The following is a 20,431-nucleotide window of genomic DNA, read 5'->3' as shown; positions in this document are numbered from 1 at the left end:
AAAAACACCTTGGTTCCAATTCAGCATAAATGACCATTCAGAGCAACACACACCTAAAGTCACAGACAACTTGTATTACTCAAGATATAAAACATAAAGCCAGTCTGATACGTGTCGCAGTAACCCTCCTTTTATAAATTAACACTTATCGATTTGCATTTAGTTAAAAAATATTCACAGTGCATTTAGAGCAGATCCCTCCCATGCACACACACATACACAAATGTACACCTGATTTTCAGCCTTATGCAATAAATCCCACGTATGAAGTGAAATATCCCTAAAGATCACACAATTAAGCACAGGTACCTCTTTACTGTTGTATTGCAGACAAGCACTGGTTCTTCAAAATGCTGCAGACTGCTGCACCTGTAAGCCGGGGCAGAGTGTTATCCAATTATTTTGAATGTGTCTTCTTGTTTCTGTTTGCTGGATTACCCTGAATTTATTGCTTTCCCCTCTCCCACCAGCAGTATCCTAGCAGGGTTTTGCTTGTTTTATCTTGCCGGTAGTGTGAGCAGGCGAGCGTGCCGCACAGCCAGGGGGGGCTGCTGTGACAGAGAGCACTGAAGGACAGCAGAGCAGAGAGGGGACCCTGGCATACAGAGAGAGAGAGCGAGAGAGCAAGCAAGCAGACCTCTAAATTTATCCCACCCACTTCTCCCAGCCATTGCACTGCACTGCACTGCACTCTGAGAGCCAGATGGCCTTGTCGGAAGGCAGACCTCTCTGGATTTTCAGGCAGTCTCTGTGGGGAGAGGGACAGAGAATTAGATACAACTGAACACATCGGTGGTATTTTAGAGAGGGTGGAACACGTCTACCATCTGAGAGCAAGGGTGGGAAACCAGTATGGGTAGGATAGGTGCACTTTCTCACCTGCAGCATGGAAAGAGGTACAGGAATGTTGTTTCGGAATTCATTCTGCCCTTGTACAGGGATTGTGTTGGTTGCTTGTTACAGAGCGAGTCAGAATTGGGGGTTCAGGTGGGATGTAAAGAAGGGCCCGAGGTTAAAGAAGCAGCTCTGCTAGAGGTTGTATCGCGCTGAGAAATAATTAGGCCCTCTGCCAATAAGCCTGATATTAATGCAGTATATCACATGACCTGCCTTTCAGAGTTGCAGAACTCACTGGTACCAGGCCTCCCCCCCCACCACCCCCCTTTTTTTTTTTAGCCATTTAAAGTATGTATGGTGACAAGGCAGCCCACAGAGCAGGAAAGGTGACAGGGCCTTTGCGGTTTTAGAGAGGCTGTCCGGAGTTGTACAGAAAGTGATATAAGCTACTTATTGTGTGTAATGAGATCTGTTTGATTAAAAGTTTGTTTGTGTACGGTTCAGATTATTATGCTATGATGGTCATACTACAGATTTGTTTATTTATGTATTTATTTTTGCTTGAGTTGCTGTACCATTTATGCAAACCGAAAACGTGTTTTAGAATGAAAGTGAATCTTATGTAGTACTTAACACATAACAAACAATTGAGCAACGAGGGGGTCTGCTGCTGTTTACACACAAGGTTCAATTGATAGTAACAATAACTCATATTAATCCTGCCGTATTGTAGGTTTAAAATGCAAGATACTGGTAGTTCAATTTGAATACAAGTTTTATCCATGCTTTAAAACTGATCAAACATTGTACAAGATGTTAGACAAATAGTAAGGTTTGTCAGGGTGCAAAACTGGCTCTCAGGCTTTGCTGTTTCAAGCAGTTCCACTGTAAGCAGCATCAAGGGTTTTGTTTGCAAACTACTAAAATTAATTTAAGTAATAGCAAACAAAATATTGGGCTACTTGCATTAATGTGAATGGCCTGTGTGCTTACTTGTGGGCTTGTTAAGCCTGGAAATGTTAACTCCTGGGTGTCATGAAGTGTAAGAGTTTGGGGACATTTGCTGTTGTGTTAATTAGTGCTAGTAAAATGCACTTAAGCACTGTGATATCTGTGCCGAGCAGCTGTATTTAAATTAAAATCTACAGAGGATCAGTGGCTTGTTAACTTTTTATTTATTTCAGGTAGACTGGCTGCTCTTAAATGAATTTGTTAGCAGTATCAAGAAAATTCATTTTTAATTATTAACTTTTTTTTTTTTGGCTTCCATTTTCCCGTTGGGATTTGGGATGTGCCTTAATGTATTTAAATAAAAAAAAAAATCTTGGTTTGTGTTTCAATCTGTCAAACTCCAAATTCCAAAAAACAATATGGTCAAAAGTAAAAACGCAAAAGCATTGTTTATAGTAAAAATAAAATCAAGATTATATTCCTCAATTGTTGTGTACAAGTGGGCATCCTACTGCTCTTTTTTTTCGATGATCAGAATGTCATTGTGATGTCACTTTTCTCAGCTCTTACTCGCACACAATCAGTATAGTTTGAATGTATTTCTTTACATTTTATTTAAATGAATGTTATTCTAGCTGACAACTAACATGTCTGGATTATTGACTGGTATGGCTGGAATTCGTGTACTGTGTGGTGTGTGCTGTCAAGCTCTTTTTCATATTGCCACTTTGTTGAAACAACACGCTTTTTATGTTGTATACTGAGCATCAAAAGAAACGTACCGCTTATATTTGAGCATCAAAAGAAACTTATCACTTAAATTTGGATGATCGAAAAATGACAAACTCTGTTTTAGAGCAGGTGCAGTGACTTTTTATTGTGCTGATTAACAGTTGACATCACGAAGATGCTGCAAAATGATCTCTCGATCTTGGGCAGGTGTTGTGACTCTTGGTCTCCCAGTTTGTGGCCTGTCATTGATAGAGTATGTCTGGTTATACCGTCTCGCCAGGTTTGATATTGCTGGCTGTGAGCACCCAAGACGGAGAGCCACAGTATGCTGCCCTAGTTCAACCTCCAACATGCCGATTGCACGAGGCGCTGCTTTCTTGACAGATATGGCATATTGTTTTTGTTTTTTCTGTGATTTTCTTTATTGCTTTCATTCAAGCTTGCAATTCAACAGCTGAAATCACTTCATATGTAGTGTCCAATCAACTGTCTCACTAATTAGGTGATTAAGTGCATATGCTTCAGTCATAGTCACTCAAGCGTGTCATAGTCAAGGATGAATGATCGAGTGATTAAAAAGAAACCAAAAACATTTAGTCAATGTCCATCATTTATATACCTTATTTTTTTCGAAAATAAATGTATTAGGTATATATTCAGAGTCCATGACATTTCCTTAATGCCCTGGACTAACCTTCAGTTAGTCAGTTTCAGTACAAGATCAATCACCCATGTGTCAACAAATAAAACACAGGATGGATTTGTATTGGAAGTTGACATTTACCACAGAAACAATGTACTCTTGGCCACTGCAAACAATGCAGCTCATGTTGACCTTGTTGCTTGTATGCAAATATTCTTGCAGTAATCGATCACTATTATACAATGAATGCTTTACTCAGCCAATCATGACTAACCATTTATTGAATACACAACAATACAAGTACCTGTTGCAGTAGTACTAAAAAGTAACTTATAAAACTTGGCAAATATTTTGACAAGAGGTCCTTGTTAAATGGGCTTACATGGTTGATATAGAACTGAAGTTGTGTCAAAGTACAGTAACAAACCCCTCAAAAAAACATGTGGTCCTGTACTTAATAATTCATATTGCATCTAGAAGGGTGTTTCCCAAACACGGCAAATCACACTACTGTCTGGATTCCTCAAGAAGGGTAGCATTGGCTCCATTATTGTTCCCACAGGTTATGGAGGGGAAATCGACAGGTATCATTTCTCCTTACAACACTACAGCAGACCCTCCAGGCCAGGTTCTGGTGGGCTCATATAGACACCTGCAGTGTTCGCCTTTGTCCTCCAGGCCAGGTTCTGGTGGGCTCATATAGACACCTGCAGTGTTCGCCTTTGTCCTTCAGAGCCCCGTAGCTGTCACAAGCTTTGTTCACAATTGTGTGAACTAACCACTAACGGGTCAAGGAATCTCAGTATTTTTCCTGTAATTACCAAAAGCTTATTGTATTTTCCATTTTTCAACTGTATGAATTTCTTAAAATCAATAGATCTATGAGCCTAATTATCCCGTGTTCGGCAATTCCTGTAAACAAATAATGTGATTGCATGGCTGACCACAATGTTGTTATTCCTTTTAATGGGCTTTTGTTTTTGCTTGCTGATTGTAAAGCCCTTTGTGCGTCAGAGTCTGCAAAAATGAATTATCCCATCACACTGCTATGTTTTAAATATATAGGTTAAAACTTCTAGCCTGGCTAATAATTTAAGATGACTTGTCTCTTTGACATACAGACAGATGTACTGTTCAGATGCATATTCTCTCTCTCTCTCTCTCTCTCTCTCTCTCTCTCTCTCTCGGTCTCTCTCTGTCTCTCTCTCACTCACTCACTCTCTCTCTCTCTCTCTCTCTCTCTCTCTCTCTCTCTCTCTCTCTCTCTCTCTGTAACTAGTGTTTTGGTCCAACACCATTTTGCAGAGGAAGTTTGGATGTGTGACTGTTGTTAGCCAGACTGATTTGCACTTAGAGGTAACATAAAACTAATCTCAAGCATCGTGGAATTAACCTTCATGATACCTCGCAGCGTGAGTTGTTTAAATGTGCAAGGTTAGAAATTTCCACCTGCCCATCATTCATCGTGATCGCTGTGAGATTCCTGCTATTCCTGGCCAGTCCTGATTCATGGAGCTACAGTACCTGCACCTGGATTAGTAGTTCAGCAGAGGGCAAAGCATCTCAAATTAGAATGTGCATCCAAGTGCCACAAGCTTGGGGCACAGCATGAAACTAGAGAGGGCTGCCGAGTGCACGGGAACACGAAGCTGCCAACCAGTGGAGCTGCTTAACACAGTAAAGCCTGAGGGCTGCTTTTGGACACTGACAAGCCTTTCTGTTTGTCAAATATTTTGTTGTACTGTACAACGTCTGCAACATTTTAAATAGTGCCTTTTACATCAGAAGCCCAGCAGGTCATTATTTAAAAACTGTTTGAAATGACAGGTGGGTGAACAGATTCCCTTATCCTTGCTTGGAACCTATGTACAGTAGCTGTCTAGACAAAGGAGGCTTCCCACTTACAGTAGAAGACGCCTAACGGCAGTCAGGGCCATTTAGGATGAGGGGGGCATACATTTTAAAGAGAAAGTTGTTTCATTTGAGGTGTCTGCATTTAATTCCAAGGAGGTTAATTGATCCAATTAGGACACTTTTATTTGCCTTTTACCCAGTACGGTGATGAATTGTTTGTTAATTGTATTTATGTATTTGTGCACCAGTTGACACTCTTAACTAGAAGTGTAGTTGCTTTAATGGGGACGGCATTTTGGTCAAGATACATTTAACTAATTCCCAACAACAAACAATGTTCATAGAATATAGTCAATTTTGTGACCAGATTTGTCACAGCATTATGGATAATTATGGCGCTGAAGAATGCATTGAGCAGGTGTTGTTTTCTGAGCACATGGTTAAATCATGAGACTTTCTGTTCCCTTCGTAATTGTATCGTAAACACAGATTTATGCCTTTGCATCCTGTCTGTTTAGCTGCTGCAGTTCTCCTGTACTGGTATATTTTGGCAGGTTTAAAGATAGCTGTCAGTTTTGCTTGGCTATCTGTTCGACGCACAACATTTCAGTTATGTGGCTGCTGTGCTGGTAGAAGCAGCTGATTCAGCATGTGCCCAGATCTGTACTGTACTTAGAGTACCAGTATATTGTAGGCCTAGTGTTTGTGTGTTGTAATGGGGCCAAATTTGCTGAGTTCAACCAGAGAAAACTGGAATTGCTTTTTCTTTTTTTTTTCATTTTGTGGAGATAAAGTAACATTTTCTTAAATTGTTTATGTTGGAACATTTGTAGGGCAGCAAAGCGAAACAAGAAATGCATATTTCTTATTCCTAATAAGAGCATATAGTTTTAAAATGATGCTTTTGGATTTGATGGGACCTATAGACCACAAAATATACACAAAAATGGTGTTCAAATTAAACCAAGTTGTGTCGACCTAAAAATTATACAAGACACTTTTAAATAATCCGCAAGTTACACCTAGAGTGTAAAAATGTGGTCTTGATCGTGAGTGTAATGTAAATCCTTTGTGGTAATTTTAAGCAGTAAGATATTCCACAGAGTGCATTGTTTTGGAATGACCAAACGGTCAGGGAATTTAAACGAATGGCTTTACAATAAATAGCAGAAATGTGTTGAGCCATGGGGACAGTTGAACTTGCTAGGCCTTTAACTTGAGAGATATTAAAGTTGTTTGTGAATACATATTCGTGAAACTGGGACTGTTTCTAAAGAAACCCACAAAAGTCTAGGACTATTCCATGATTATAAAACTGTATTTTATTCATAAAAACAAACTATACTGTATATACAAATATTGGAAATACATGTGGGACAACAACAGTTTTAACAAAATGCTACATGTGATTGCAGCCAGAAAATGTTGACCTACAGATACAGCACTCCTAAGGTTTAGTACATTTTCAGATGTCTCTGAAGATGAAGGAGAGAAGGCTGTGGAGAAAACTGCAGAAGAAACAACGACAAAGAAGAGAAAGATCCAAACATTAAAGCCAGCGAAGGCTAAGGAAACAAAAACAAAGGTACAGTAGCAAATAGTAAGCGTACCATTACTAATCTGAACATGCAGCAGGGAGTTCATAACAAACTGAGAAAAGCAGTCCAAGCAAGCAAAAAAAAAAAAAATCTTACCAGTGTTTTGTATCCCCCAGACTGAGTGTATTGGCCCTAAGAAGGAAAAACAAGAAGATGAGAAAGACACAAAGCCAAAACGAAAAAGAAAGGTACTTGTTCATTTCTTTTTTGCCCTGTCCTCTCCGTATCTTTCCTTACAAAGACACCTGTGGGGGAAGTTGGGGAAATGAAGGTGCAGCAACACGTTTTTCAGTAGTTACAAAAAACTTAAGCATGCAGAGCACTGGGGCCCTCAGGAGGCATTTTCAGGAACACTAATGCTTTATGAATATGATCTGAAATGTCCAATAAGACATTTCCGAGGACACCGCATTACAGCGTGTGTAATTGCTCACAAGGTATAGGGTTGGAGGTGGAATCATCACACAGGTTTCACGTCATCTCCGCACAGCCGCTTTGAAAAATGATTCTGTAAATTGAATGTGAAAAACCTTGTGGTATTGGGTATTAAACTTGTGTCATGATGAATAGTTCATTTAAAGTCAAAGAAAACCACAAATGCAAAAATAAGAATAAGCTTTACCTAAAAACAGTATGTATCCTATCGTGCCATGAGTGTATTATTACACCCCTACTTAATAGTGAATAAGGCAGGGTTTGCTTTGCTTTACATTAAATAGCTCAAATATGCAACACCCAGCAGTTCATTCAAACTGAATCTAAATCATCCAACATGACTTGTTTTTTTCACCAGTAAGCTTTGTCATGTCAGCTTAAACTCACAGTACATCATGTGGCATTAGCCATAGGACATTGAAAACCTGGCACAGGAATTACATTTTTTGTTTGTATTTTTCCAGAAGAAAATCACGGATGTACTGGCAGCGTCAGCCCCTAAACCAGGCTGTCCTGCTGACCTGCAGAAACTGTTTGAGGACAACTTCACAGACAAGCGCTCTGTCATCGAAATGGAGGAGCTGAAACTGCCAGGTGCGACACCTTTAGCAATGAGAACTCTTTGTTTATTGATTAGGCAACCACACCCTCGGATTATGTGCAGATCACGAGTGATAAGGCCAATAGAACCCGTTTTCCATCAACAGAAAGGTAGAATATCCAGTAGAAATTGAAACCGTTTTATAACTGGCCCATAACATAGCTGCCTTGCCCCAGAGTACAAAGTCTTGGTGTACTTCTTGATAGCAACCTCTCCTTTGATGCCCACATCTCCTCCGCGGATCGTCCTACCATCTTCGAAACATCTCCAAAATCCATCCCTACATTTCCCTCCCAGATGCGGAGATACTTTGTCATGCATTTGTTTCTTCTCAACTCAAATACTGCAACTCTGTATGGTGGTCTCCCGGCACGCACCATAAACCGACTGCAGCTAGTTCAGAATGTCACTGCCAGGATCCTTACCAGATGTAAAAAATGTGATCACATCACCCCTCGTCTTGCCCAGCTGCACTGGCTACCTGTAAAGTTCAGGATTGTTTTCAAAACTCTCCTGCTCACCTACAATGCCCTTCATCACACAGGTCCCGAGTACCTCCTCAACCTGGTGACCCGCTATGTCCCCGGCCGCAAGCTGAGGTCTTCCGACTCTGGCCTGCTTGTTATCCCCAAACAAAAGTGCACCACACTTGGAGAACGCTCGTTTAGCTTCATGGCTCCGACTCTCTGGAACTCTCTCCCAGCTTTGGTGTGTGATGCTCCCACCGTCGCTTGCTTTAAATCAACTCTCAAGACCCACCTGTTCTCTCTTGATTTCCATGCTCTTTAAGCCTGATATCTGCTATTAGCTGTTGTGTTACTGCTACTATTTAATGTATTATGCACTTTCCACTGTATTTAATGTATTATGTTTTTTTGTTTTTTTTACTGTAGAGCATGTATTATGCATTTCTCTGTATTTAAAATATTATGGATTTTCTTGTTGTTAGTGCATCTTGTAAAGCGCTTTGTGATGGTGGTCCACTATGAAAGGCGCTATATAAGATTGATTGATTGATAACTCATTGCAGTAAAATAGAGAAAACTAAAGAATTCCTTTTCACTTAACTGAAGGCACATCCTAGTGTGTTCTCTGCTGTTGCGCTTTTTGCTAAGCTTTATTTATGGTGGTTGTCATCTTTTGTTTTAGATTCCTGCTTTCTTCCGAGCAATGACCTTACCCACAGTCTCTCTTCATTTCTTAAGGAAAGTAAGTGAATATCGACTTCATATTTCAGGCTGCACTAAATAGTTTTCTGTACACCAGCAAATTAAATCCACATTGGTTTTGAGCTCCTGAAAACTGCAGCATGACTCTAAAGTTGTATCCCAACCTACAGCTCCTCTAGTTACGAGCTCAAGCCTTTTTTGATTTAATGTTTTATTAATTTGAAACACTTTGCACCAACATTTTTTTCCTCTGGACTAGGTAGGACGTTTTCTCTTGAATCTGAAACGATGTCCATTATACTGTTACTGTTTTTTGTTGACTTCAGATTTGGCACGGTTTCCCTTAAAGACTTTACAATTGCCCCTCGATGTAAAACAGTCACCACTCACCTCACTTTGTTCTTGGATAGGAAATGAGTAAATTTCCTTCAACCCTGAGGGTGCTGCTCTTCAATCTCTGAATGAAACCCTTCTTTTAACCATTATTTAAAGTAATTGAAGCTAGCAAAATAATTCCATAAATCTTAGCCAGTTTTGAAAGAAACACGTTACACTACACATGTACTTTCATTTTAAAACATGATGTCTGCAGTACTCTAGGTTGAAGTAGACCTACATAATGAATGGATGAGCATGGCGGTGGAAATTTACTATTTTCTTAGCTACAATTACTTTAAGGTGCAAGTGTTTTATGGACATCGCATTCAAACTGGTACCGTTACCTTGATTTATTGATCTGTCTGCTGTGCACCAAAAGTAATGCTGTTTTTGTGTTTCAGTCTGCCCCAAGTGGGCAAAGCTGTGTAAAAACCACACTGAGCAGAAATCTGTGGTGATGTTGATTGTCTGCAGCTCTGCCCATCGTGTTCTTGATCTCATCAAGTGAGTACAGTACTGGTTTTCGGGTCACAGCCTTACTTAGAAACATATTATTATGATATTGATTTTCATTATAATATATATATTTTAAGTGGTGCATCCAACCAAATAATTGTCAAGCCCTCAACGAGAGCCAGTGGGTTGTTTGCGGTCATCCTTATGAGTGAAATTACTATTCTGTTTTAAAAAAATACATTGGAAAATAAATCTCAAATAAACAGCTGCTACACCTTTAGATCAAACTCTGCATCTTCTTAGCAACGCGACATAATGCGGATCTGTACATTAATTCTCTTGTTGGATTTGAATGAAGAAAAGGTAGATTCCAAATTCCAATTTAAAAAAATAAATTCAAATAAAATAAAACATCACTCTAGCATTAAATACAATGGTGTTCAACACTTGAACTCTCAACACAGTATAAAGAATTTCAAGAATTTGACAAAATTCTAAGTGTAATCTCTGTTTTCACCTAGTAAAATTCTTACCTTCCCTCTCCTAAAATTAACCAATTAGCAGCTTCCCTTAATAACTGAAATACGTTGTGGTGCTGTGACTTACAGTAGGAAATACAAATGTGTAACAGACTACCTGAAACAACAGCAAGTTTTTTTAAAATAAGCAAGCAGCAGTTTACAATTGCAAATTATGAGTTCATGTAACTGTGTGTTTCTAGGATGGTGTCTCTTTTTTTTGTGAGGTAGTGATTGCTTGTGTGTGTGTGTGCTTGTTAATTGTGTTTGTATGAAAGCGAATAAGCATGTTCTAACGAGTGCCTGTTTATTTGTATACTGTATGCATGAGGTTTGCAGTGTTTACTTGTGTGGGCATGTTTGTGTTTCATGAATCATTTCAAAATTCCAGACATGGAACAGAGTCTCAAAACTTCATGCTCTGCAATTACTCCCTTGTGAGTTCAGACGCTGTAATGTATGCATTACCTCCCCAATAAAAAATGTTCCTCATTAGAGATAGAAATCTTGTTTCAGGGATACAGTGCTCTAAAGACAGGGATAATGTAATATTTAAATCATGATTTAATGTCGGAGAACAAAATGTGTCTTTGGCACTGAAACATGTAATGCATTTTCCTTTTCTTTTCTTCAGGCAACTTACAACCTTCAAGGGCAATGCCAAAGTTCTGAAACTGTTTGCAAAACATATAAAGGTAAGCGACAGGCGCTTCCATTAGGGTTTGATGTTCTTCTGTTTTTTTGTGACAGAAAATGTTGCTTGCAAATAGTAGTATAAAGCACACACAAATGGCCAGGTCCTTCCACTGAAAGTCAAAGGAATATATTTGAAAATGCTCAAGCGGACCCATGCAGGGTTGGCCTTTGTCTACTTTCTGGCATCATTAGCATGAATGAGTATTTATAACAGTATTATTTGTGTAACTTGCGCAGGGTTCTTATTGAAGGTTGTCTTGGTGACTAAAAGCTTTGCCCCATGTAAAAAAAATAAATAAATGATATTGTAATATTTAAAAAAGTATTGCCATTTGGTAGTTATTCATTTTCACAATGGATCTGCAAGAATTAATGTTTATCCAGAACTATTTTAAGATTTGAAGTTTGAATTTCACCACATGTTCATGTTCAGCACTGTTGAAAAATGTAACATATAGAGTTGTGTGGTAGGATTTCACTAAGTGACAGGTTTTATAAATATGTTCTCTTTGTAATGTGAAAGGTATGCAGTGGGATCTCGCTAAGTAAAATAGGTTTTTTAACATGTTTATAAGATTTGTAATACTAAAGGTATCTGGTGTGGTCTCAGTATGCAAGTCTGTTATATATATATAAACACAACACAAGAAGTTCAACAGAAGTTCAACTGAGATACTATACATTTACACATTATAGATAGATTGATATATATATATATATATATATATATATATATATATATATATATATATATATATATATATATATATATAGTGTATATGTATAGCAATATGTGTTAAGTTTGCTGGAAAAAATAATGAGATTACTCCATGTGACAAGATAGCATCACGGCCCAAGCTGTTATCGGCAGGAATTAGACTCCGAGACAAAAACTGTAGTTTAGTTGACAAACACAAAACACAGGCAAACCAACTGTGTCACGAGGGCCAATATAAAAGGTTTACACAAAACATGTAAACCTGTGATTTGTTGGCAGGGACAGAATTAACGCCATCCCTGCCAACCTTACATTCCCACACACACTATTTACACAAGCAGGGCTTTTGCCCTGCCACACTCCATAATATTTAAATAGCCTTATAAATGCATGACTATCTGTGTGTGAGCTAGAGAGGCTAACAGACCAATCACAAAGAACGTCTCAGAAACATTTGATCTCAGAACTGTGTACTAAGTTCAGGTAATAATGGACCTGACATTGCATAGTAAAGTACAGAAGCCTTGTGTTTGGAGGTCTTGGTTGCTGTTCTGTGATATTTTAGCTTTATTAGAAAGTATAATGTAAGACTCCCATTGAATAGCGGGAGGAGTAATTCCAGCATTTGTAATAAGTTTGATTAGACACACCTTGTAACTTACAGTGAAGGCTCAGAGGAGAACCTGGAATGGCTCAAACTGCTCCACAACAGGAGTCTTAAAGTATCCACTCTGCTCGGTTCAGTTCAGCTCAGTGTTCTGCCTAAAGCACTGTCTCTGCTTGCTGTTGTACATCTGCTTCTCTTTATCTCACCTTCTAGTGTGTGGTCATCAGTAAGGGTCTTTTGGCTTGAGTACCACCGGTCTAAAGCCTGTTCAGAAGTATCCCTACACAATAAATGCTACCTTTCTCCAGGCCCTTGAGGAATTACCTTCCACTGTTTTTAATCAGTATCTGTAAATTGGAATTTACATGGCAACAGTGCACTATAAACTTGCAGTTTGTACAACTGTGACAACATTCAGTCATTTAATTTGCTGTTTTCTTTCCTTTTTAGGTAGAAGAACAGATCAAGTTGCTGCAGAAAGGAGTGACCCACGTGGGTGTGGGGACCCCAGGGAGGATTAAAGCTCTCACAGAACAAGGTTGGTACTGGGACTGTTTTCCCTTTTTTTGTTTAATTGCATGGGTGGCAATGTTTTGAAGGCAGATGGCCTATTGGTTGAAACAAAATACTGTTCTGGGTTATCCTGTGATGTAATTAAACCTCAGTTCAGCTCTGAATGGGCCAGTCGGTCACCTGACACTAACCTTCAGGCCTCTGAATCCGTTTAGAAGACTAAGCCATTCGTGATCTCTCACCACAACCGGTAGTCACTGTAATAACAATTCCAGTTTCTAGTTTATGTAGTAATACTCACATTTTAGGTTGTGTTTTTTCTTTTTTTTTTTTTATTCCTATGAAGAATAAAAAGGTTGCAAGTGTTTTTGTAGGTCCCGAACATATGTAAATAGCTTTTAAATACTTGAACTATATCACTATTTATTTTGTAGGAAACGTCAGCAACTAACAACCCTGCTGGGTAAAGATAGTTTGTTGACAATTTATTTTATCCATTTGTAACATTCCTCAATAATCTGAAAAACTGAATAAAAAGAAGCATTTGTCTGCTGCCACCTTCTGCTTTATTTGGGTCCTTGCAGGTATCCACCACTGGATTGACCTGTAAGCAGCACCCCCTTCTGTTTGGAATGATTCGGCTGACTGCACTCATCTGAATGAACCTTGGCCTTTCAGATAAATAAGGCTCATCGATATCTTTATTAATTGTGTTGCAGACGGTCTGAGTCTGAAAGCTCTGAAGTATGTGGTGTTGGACTGGAACTGGAGAGACCAGAAGCTCAGGAGAATGCCAGACATCCCAGAGGTAAAGTGTGTGGGTTTGTCCAGTTATTAATGAGCAGTTTTTAATACTGTAGGTAGGTGTTATCCTAACTATCTTAACAATAGATAAAATGGTTTCATTCCAGCCAACACTTAATTCCTCACAATCTGTCGATGACACTTAACTTTTACGGCTGGTTTGATAGACCCTGATTATCCCTAATCTTGGATTACTTTACCTAAGGTAACATTAGGTAGTCCAAGATTAGTGCTCATCGGGGTCTGTGAAATCAGCAATTCCTCTCCTATTTCAGCATGTGTGATGTTAAAGGTAAGCAGTGAAAATACAGTTGTGTAACTTGTTATAATAATTCACTTGCATGAGAAAGGGGAAGCAAATGGTTTGTATTCCTCTATGGAATACATTATTAATAATAATTATTATTATTATTATTAAGCAAATATTATTGTGTTACTGGTACATACTTTGAATATGGCAGATACAGTGCTACATTTTAAAGAAAATTAAAATTAAGTTTACCCCTTTTTTCTACATTAATATATAAAAAAAACAATCAACTCAGTTGCAGATAGTTTTGTGAAATTGTTTGATGCAACTGCAGTATTTGGGGAATTGAATGTGTCAGACTGGCATTTGTTTGGTCTGAGAATGGAAATGATTGTTAATATCTTTACACAAACACATCCAAATACAGCATTTAAATGTTCAAATACAGCAACTGTGCTTCTGCTTCCCTTAGAAACCAATACAAACTAAACATCCAAAAAACAGTCCAGTCTATCACAAATCATTCTTCAGTGTTTAATCTGATGCTCGGTTACTGAAGCATCACCACTCTCTTGTTGTGCGTTCATGTCTACATTTTGTCCCCCCCTTTACAGGTGAAGCTGGACATGCTGAAGTTACTGGAGGGTAGTATCGCACAGGCCTGCCAGGCCGGCTCTGTTAAACTGGCTCTGTTTTAGTACCACATGCTGGGCACTGCTGCGAAAGCCCAAGCAGCCTGGATGTGACCAGCGTTACAACGCTGAACTCGTACTACTTGTTTGTATTCTGTAACTTGGTAAAAAAAATAAATCTCAGAATGGCAATAATGTACTGTGTGTTGTTTTACCTTAAACTGCTTGTTGTGTAGTTTTAATTAACATCCACTCTGTGTTAAAGATGCCTTATATTACATGTTTGATTATTCCTTTGTGGCATTTTACTTATTTTAGAAAATATTCTGAATTTGAAACATACTGCAAAACCAAGCATTTCCCAAAAGCAACCTTCTTTTTGTGGATACATGTTGCAGTATTGCACTTTCTGTTCTTGATTTTGCTGAACTCGTTGGATCAAATTGCTATTGGGCAGGTTAAAAGTTGATGTATTTGATAGTTGTAAGCCTAAAAAATGTGGTGGATTTTGAATACTTCCTCGACCTAAAGTGTTCTATGTTGCATGTAAAGTTATGTTATCTTCCTAATTGTGCAAAAAGTAGCTTTTTAGTTCCAAAACATTATTTTTTATTTATTTGTTTGCTTTGAAAAACACCCCCTGGAGCCTGCAGCAAGGTAGACTGTAGCTTGAAATCTGTACATATTGGAGATCAGTGGAGCCGTTTTAACAAAATTATGTTTCACTGAAGGAAAAATCTAAAACATGAGAAATAGTTGCTAAGGAGTCAACAGCTGCACCATACCAATCCCAACATGTTTGGTTACCAGGAACTGGTGTTTGAGATTTTACAATAATAATAATAATACATGGAATCATATAAAACATTTCACTCATCATGTTTACAAACACAGGGGACTGTGTCATAAATGCATACAAAATCAACTGAAAGACAAAAAGTACAAAAAACAACAACAACAAAAAAGTGGATTTGTTTTTTATAAAAATGTGCTGACTCCATCTCCTTGCTATCTTGCCTTCAAATAAGAATAGCACAATAAATATCATTCACTCTCATTTCCTTGGTAATGATGGCCCGCTAAAATAACCTCTGAGCCAAGAGGAAACCAGGCCTGGAAACCAAAGGTTACAGGCAGCAACGGATAACCGTCATACACACTTTAAAGGGGCCGTGTACCTGAAAACATAAATGGTACATGTAGTCTTTAAAAACTGATAGAAATGGCAGCAGATTTAAATACCTCAGCTGTGTAAATGATTAAGTATGCCCTTCCCTGGTGTGGGCCAGACACTGAGCCATATTCACAACACTTGCAGTACTGTTTTAAAATTTAAAACACATTTTCATAAATTAAATCGTGTGCCGTTTGTAAACATTCTTAAAACATTCCTTAAGGTTTTGTGAATAAGGCCCAACAGTTAGAGATGTTGGTTTGGCACACAAAGGGTTACATTTTATTATTCAAACGGTGGCAGTATTTAGTTCCATCTCTCTAGTATTTATTTGAAAATTGGTCTCTATTTATTAAATGCAAGGACTTCTAGGAATGCTATTAAGGACTGTTTTAAAAGAGACATTTCTTTGGATAAACATTGCTTTGAAAAATTTGAATAAACTAATTAACCTCCTACTGAAACAGGTTTTGTGAACCCACAAAGTTGATTTATTAATTCAAAATGGTCTTTAAGAAAACATTCCTTAAAACAGTGCTTAAAGTTTTGTGAACATAGGTCATTATTTCTTAGCTGCTGGTCAGCCCCATGTCTCTTTTTCCTAGAGAGAAGATGTAATATTTTGCAAGACATTGGGGCTGATTTTCAATAAGTAAATTACTTGTTTTTTTCAATAGGTGAAAAACAAAGTTAGAAACTAGAAATAAACAGAGACTGTATTTATTTCAAATCAGTTTAAGTATGCTAAGTTAAAACAGAATTCTTTAGTGAACAACAATATGTAAGAAAATAACTCATTTCTGGTGGAGGTTTGGCTCCTGATGAAAAGAAAAAGGACTGTGTACCTTTAAATCTGAGGTTTAGGTAAAAAAAAAAAACAGAAGGATACAAAGCAATTGTAGTTAATAAGTAACATTCTGCCTGTCCAAGAGATTGCAGTGTTGGAACATGTGATAAAAACACAAGGATCGCTTTGTTACAGGCTAACTTTACCTTAAATACATGTTTATTTTTTATTTAGTAAGTGGCAGTAAGTAAGATGTCAAACAGAAAGGGCCCTCCTGGGTCTCAGCCTTTTATGAAGCGTCCAGACAACACAGCTTTTAAACAGCAGAAGCTTCCAGCCTGGTCTCCCACCCTCAAAGCAGAGACTGTTCTGCCCTTCTTCTTCCTGAGTGGGGTGGCCTGCATTATGATTGGGGTCTTGCTTATTATAACCGCTGCTGGAGTCCAAGAAATTAAAGTAGGTCTCCTAAAACATCGTGAATATTTTTATTATTATTATAATTATTATTAGTTGTTGTTGTAGTAGTACTTTGTCCTCTATTGCAGACAGGGAAAATGCTGTACACAATTCACTAATTAGCAACTACCTGGTTTGTTTAAAAGGTCTACTTTTATAAGGTAAATCTTTTTACAGAGTAATACTAAAACTTAGTTTGACAAAACTGTGCTCTTCTGTGCTATGTGCAAGAAGTTTTATTAAAATATTTGCTTAGCTAATAATAGTATTTTTGTAGTAGAATCCAAAAAAGTTTTTTGTTTCAGCTGGAACCTGATTATGTATTTATTTATGTATTTGCATTTGCAAATAATTGAGTCCTTTCACAAAGGTAGGTAGCTCTTGGCTATGAAGCTTAGAAACAGGAGTATCAGCAGCATAATTGTGTACGCATTTTATTGAGGGTTTTACAACATGGGTGGGTTGCAGGATTAAGGGTACACACACGTGTAGGCCACTTGGCATTGGAAGTATAAAGTGTTTTGACTACTGTACTGGCTGTTTTGTCATTCATTAACTTTCATTCATTAACTTTGTGTAGTTACTTACTGACCATGAAAATGATCACATACGTTTTTATTTGTTTATGTATTTAATTCATCTATTACCAATCAGTATTATTTGAACATGAATTGTGCTTGAATCCAACCAAAACCTCTGCTTCACTGTAATTGGATATTACTGCAGTTCTGCTCTGTTTTTTTACAGTACTGCTTTACAGTACCTAGTTGACATCGTGCATTTGCTGTTTGTTTTTCTTTTTATTTTTTTCTTTTATTTTTTTTAAATGTACCAGATACACACTTTGTGCATCATCAAGAGCAATCCAAGCTTGGACTCACAGAAACCTACATTTTGAACACCTGCACTGCACAGCTCAGACTTTACTTTCCCGCCTGGTCTTATTTAGGTCCAAATCAGTGTCTTCCCTTTGTGTGTACGGTGTTGTAAACAGAACACAACTTTGTGAAAATAAAATGCTTAGTTGGTGTGAACTTTACGGATGATGGAACTGGATCACTGAAGAAAAATAAAAAGGCCCTTGAAGTCAAGGCAAGAGATTCATCAAATAATTTCAACCGAGTAACACTACTCATGAAAAGAACCTAACTGTTCCTTTCTGCAGTTGGCTTGTTTCTTTATTTATAGGGTTATAATTGTTTCTTCCTGTTCTGTATTTCTGAAAATGTTGCCTTTCCACTAGCTTCAGAATAGTCTTTTTTTTTTTTACAACATTGAATGGAGTGGTTCCCAAACAATTGTCTTTAATTCTGAGGTTGTATCCAGCTGATGTGACCAGGAGTGTTTCACTGGTCTGTTGCGTGTCTTTCAGGTGGATTACACAGAAGAAAGAGATTGCGCTGAGTGCTATACTCTCCGCCTAGACAGAGCAAACTCAATAATTGATTGTGCGTGCACTGTATTCTTCTCACTATCGGAAGCATTCAAGGTATGTTGCTTTTGAGACCTTAAAAACACACACTTCTGGGTAAATGGGTTGACTCTTCTTTCTGATTTAAGTTGCCATGTAAATGGGATCTCTGATATATATCTTATATTGCAAGACAGTTTCAATCAAGTGCTGGACTGCAGATATGTGCCAATGGCTTTTGAGCTGTTCACTAGAATAGATGTTGATCTAAATTGGGATGGTAATCATTGAGGAATGGTCATGCATCCCTCCAGAACAGTTGTAACTCCCGGGCAATGGATCTCCTAGCATCTGATGAATTAATAATACTGACATCGGCACGAGGCACTCTCTTACCTCTCGAATGGAGGGCTTGCTCTTTAGTTGAATGTTAAGATGCAAGGTTAGCGGCTCATCTCTAGGCCATGCCTCTCCATTCAGTTCAATTGGCTGGGATGCCGAGCCATTACAACGGCAGAATTGTCACGTTAACTAAGTTCTTTCCTGGCTACCCATGGTGACCTTACACCCTATTAACAGTTAGATGCGTCCAAAGGTTAGTCTAGCCCTTTTACATGGATTGTTTCCTATCATACAGGATCATAAAGCTCCCTGTTTTAATTGAGATTTGCTACCTGTTCAAGGGCTGTTCAGTGAAATCTTTGTGTAAAAAATTGCCTTGTCTTTTGTGCAAGTCAGATTGATCACAAACTCTGTGCCTCACTGAATATAACTGAAATGCACCAAAAACCGAACAACTCTATATTTGTCAGCACTGTTTATTTTTCAGATTCATCCTTTCAATTTTAATGCATCATCAGTATTAAAGTCTTGAGGATTAGGAGTGAAAAAGAGTAAAAACAGATTCAAGTTCAGCATCATATTGAACCAAACTGTCTGAAGACCGGGTCTATTCAATTGATCTAAACAGTGGCGGGTCTGAGGTAAAATACAATTTGAGAATCAAGGTTATGAAAATCAAATATCTAACAGTGCCTGCGATTCTCTTTAGTGCATTGCTGTCAGTAAGGTAATAATATGTAAATTCCCAAGAGGGTACTTTTTTGTAATTTTGAAAGACAGTGGTATTTACGTGTATGTCCTCCAGTTCATCTGTATGTCTACCTGGATGAGTTTGATTGGCAGATCTGCACAACCCTTTAATAAGTATGCAGTGCAGACTACACTGACGTCTCTGCACACTTTGCAGGGTGATGTGTTCATGTACTACGGATTAACAAACTTCCACCAGAATCAACGGCACTACATGGTTTCAAGGGACGATGCACAACTGGTCGGGAGACAGTATAACTTAAAGGTAACTTAACCATTTGAATTCATGGCACACCGCCTGATAAATTGATGCTATTAAACACAGGTGTTTTGATCACTTGAACTGTTGGTCATTCTTTTATGTGTTTGTTGTCATTTGTTTTAATCAATATTTACCTAATAAAAGTTAACAGTGTTCTGGTACATTTGCAATGCTGTACCTAGCGCTCCTGATAAACTGCGTAAAGGGTGGTTTACGCAGTGAAAAAATATGAATTACGTATGATATTTAAATTTCATGCGTAACGAATACACAGAGCAATTTTGCTGCATAGCTTGAGTTTGCATGTTATCATGCTTGTAATGGTTTCCAGCGTCTCAATGGTCAATTGTGAATATAATGGCTTTGGACAGCTATTGTAACCTGTCTGGGAATTGCCAGAAACACGTGACCTAATAAATATGGTTTTTCAATTAAAAAAAATAAAAAAAATGTATGGTTGAATTCACTCACTTGCAATCCATGTCTGTAATTGGTGAATATCTGGATTCTGGATTTCTCTGCGCCCCATTAGCCCATCTCAACCTATTCTACCAATGTACCTATCTGTCAACTTTATTTTTGGAAGGTAAATCTATATAATAAATAAAATATTATGTGTTTGGAGAGAGTCAGGGTGCTTTATATTGCTATAACAAGGTGCTCAATAAGGAATACAATATTATCGTTTATACATTAGTATGTGTATGTTAAGTATACAGTATTTCCATCTGCAGCGTTGAAATAAAAAAAAAAATTCTGTTTCTGTGTTAATTTGCTTCACAGCCATATTGTTGTGGTTAATAAAGCGAATAAGAATAATTGTTGTTTTGTAATACCAAGTTTGTGTACAGTAGTTC

At 37.9% G+C, this 20,431-nt stretch overlaps 2 protein-coding genes across 7 annotated transcripts in view; one reads left to right on the top strand and one right to left on the bottom strand.

Annotated features, from left to right (window-relative positions):
- LOC117405894 (filamin A-interacting protein 1-like) overlaps positions 1 to 575 on the bottom strand; it is a 110,790-nt gene extending 110,215 nt beyond the window's left edge. For all 3 annotated transcript variants that reach the window (XM_034009381.3, XM_034009382.3, XM_059029872.1), the window contains exon 1: positions 310 to 575. The gene's annotated coding sequence lies outside the window, so the exon portion shown is untranslated. The remainder of the gene's footprint in view (positions 1 to 309) is intronic.
- The window catches only part of cmss1 (cms1 ribosomal small subunit homolog), a 139,845-nt gene that overhangs the window by 114,785 nt on the left and 4,629 nt on the right, over positions 1 to 20,431 (top strand). The window contains exons 1-10 of one of the 4 annotated variants that reach the window (XM_059029876.1): positions 746 to 896; positions 6,487 to 6,602; positions 6,732 to 6,803; positions 7,515 to 7,644; positions 8,801 to 8,860; positions 9,600 to 9,702; positions 10,807 to 10,867; positions 12,644 to 12,731; positions 13,426 to 13,514; positions 14,375 to 14,587. In XM_059029876.1, the coding sequence (XP_058885859.1) occupies positions 887 to 896; positions 6,487 to 6,602; positions 6,732 to 6,803; positions 7,515 to 7,644; positions 8,801 to 8,860; positions 9,600 to 9,702; positions 10,807 to 10,867; positions 12,644 to 12,731; positions 13,426 to 13,514; positions 14,375 to 14,458 (813 nt within the window). In that variant the 5' untranslated portion in view covers positions 746 to 886 and the 3' untranslated portion in view covers positions 14,459 to 14,587. Of the gene's footprint in view, positions 1 to 745; positions 897 to 6,486; positions 6,603 to 6,731; positions 6,804 to 7,514; positions 7,645 to 8,800; positions 8,861 to 9,599; positions 9,703 to 10,806; positions 10,868 to 12,643; positions 12,732 to 13,425; positions 13,515 to 13,556; positions 13,803 to 14,374; positions 16,810 to 18,181; positions 18,299 to 19,469; positions 19,578 to 20,431 lie in introns of those variants that run through there. The other 3 variants (XM_059029875.1, XM_059029874.1, XM_059029873.1) reach the window with 3 other exon arrangements.

Source organism: Acipenser ruthenus, chromosome 9 (assembly GCF_902713425.1).
Source record: "Acipenser ruthenus chromosome 9, fAciRut3.2 maternal haplotype, whole genome shotgun sequence".
In the NCBI taxonomy this organism is placed as follows: domain Eukaryota; kingdom Metazoa; phylum Chordata; class Actinopteri; order Acipenseriformes; family Acipenseridae; genus Acipenser; species Acipenser ruthenus.
This window is presented reverse-complemented; position numbering and strand designations above follow the sequence as displayed.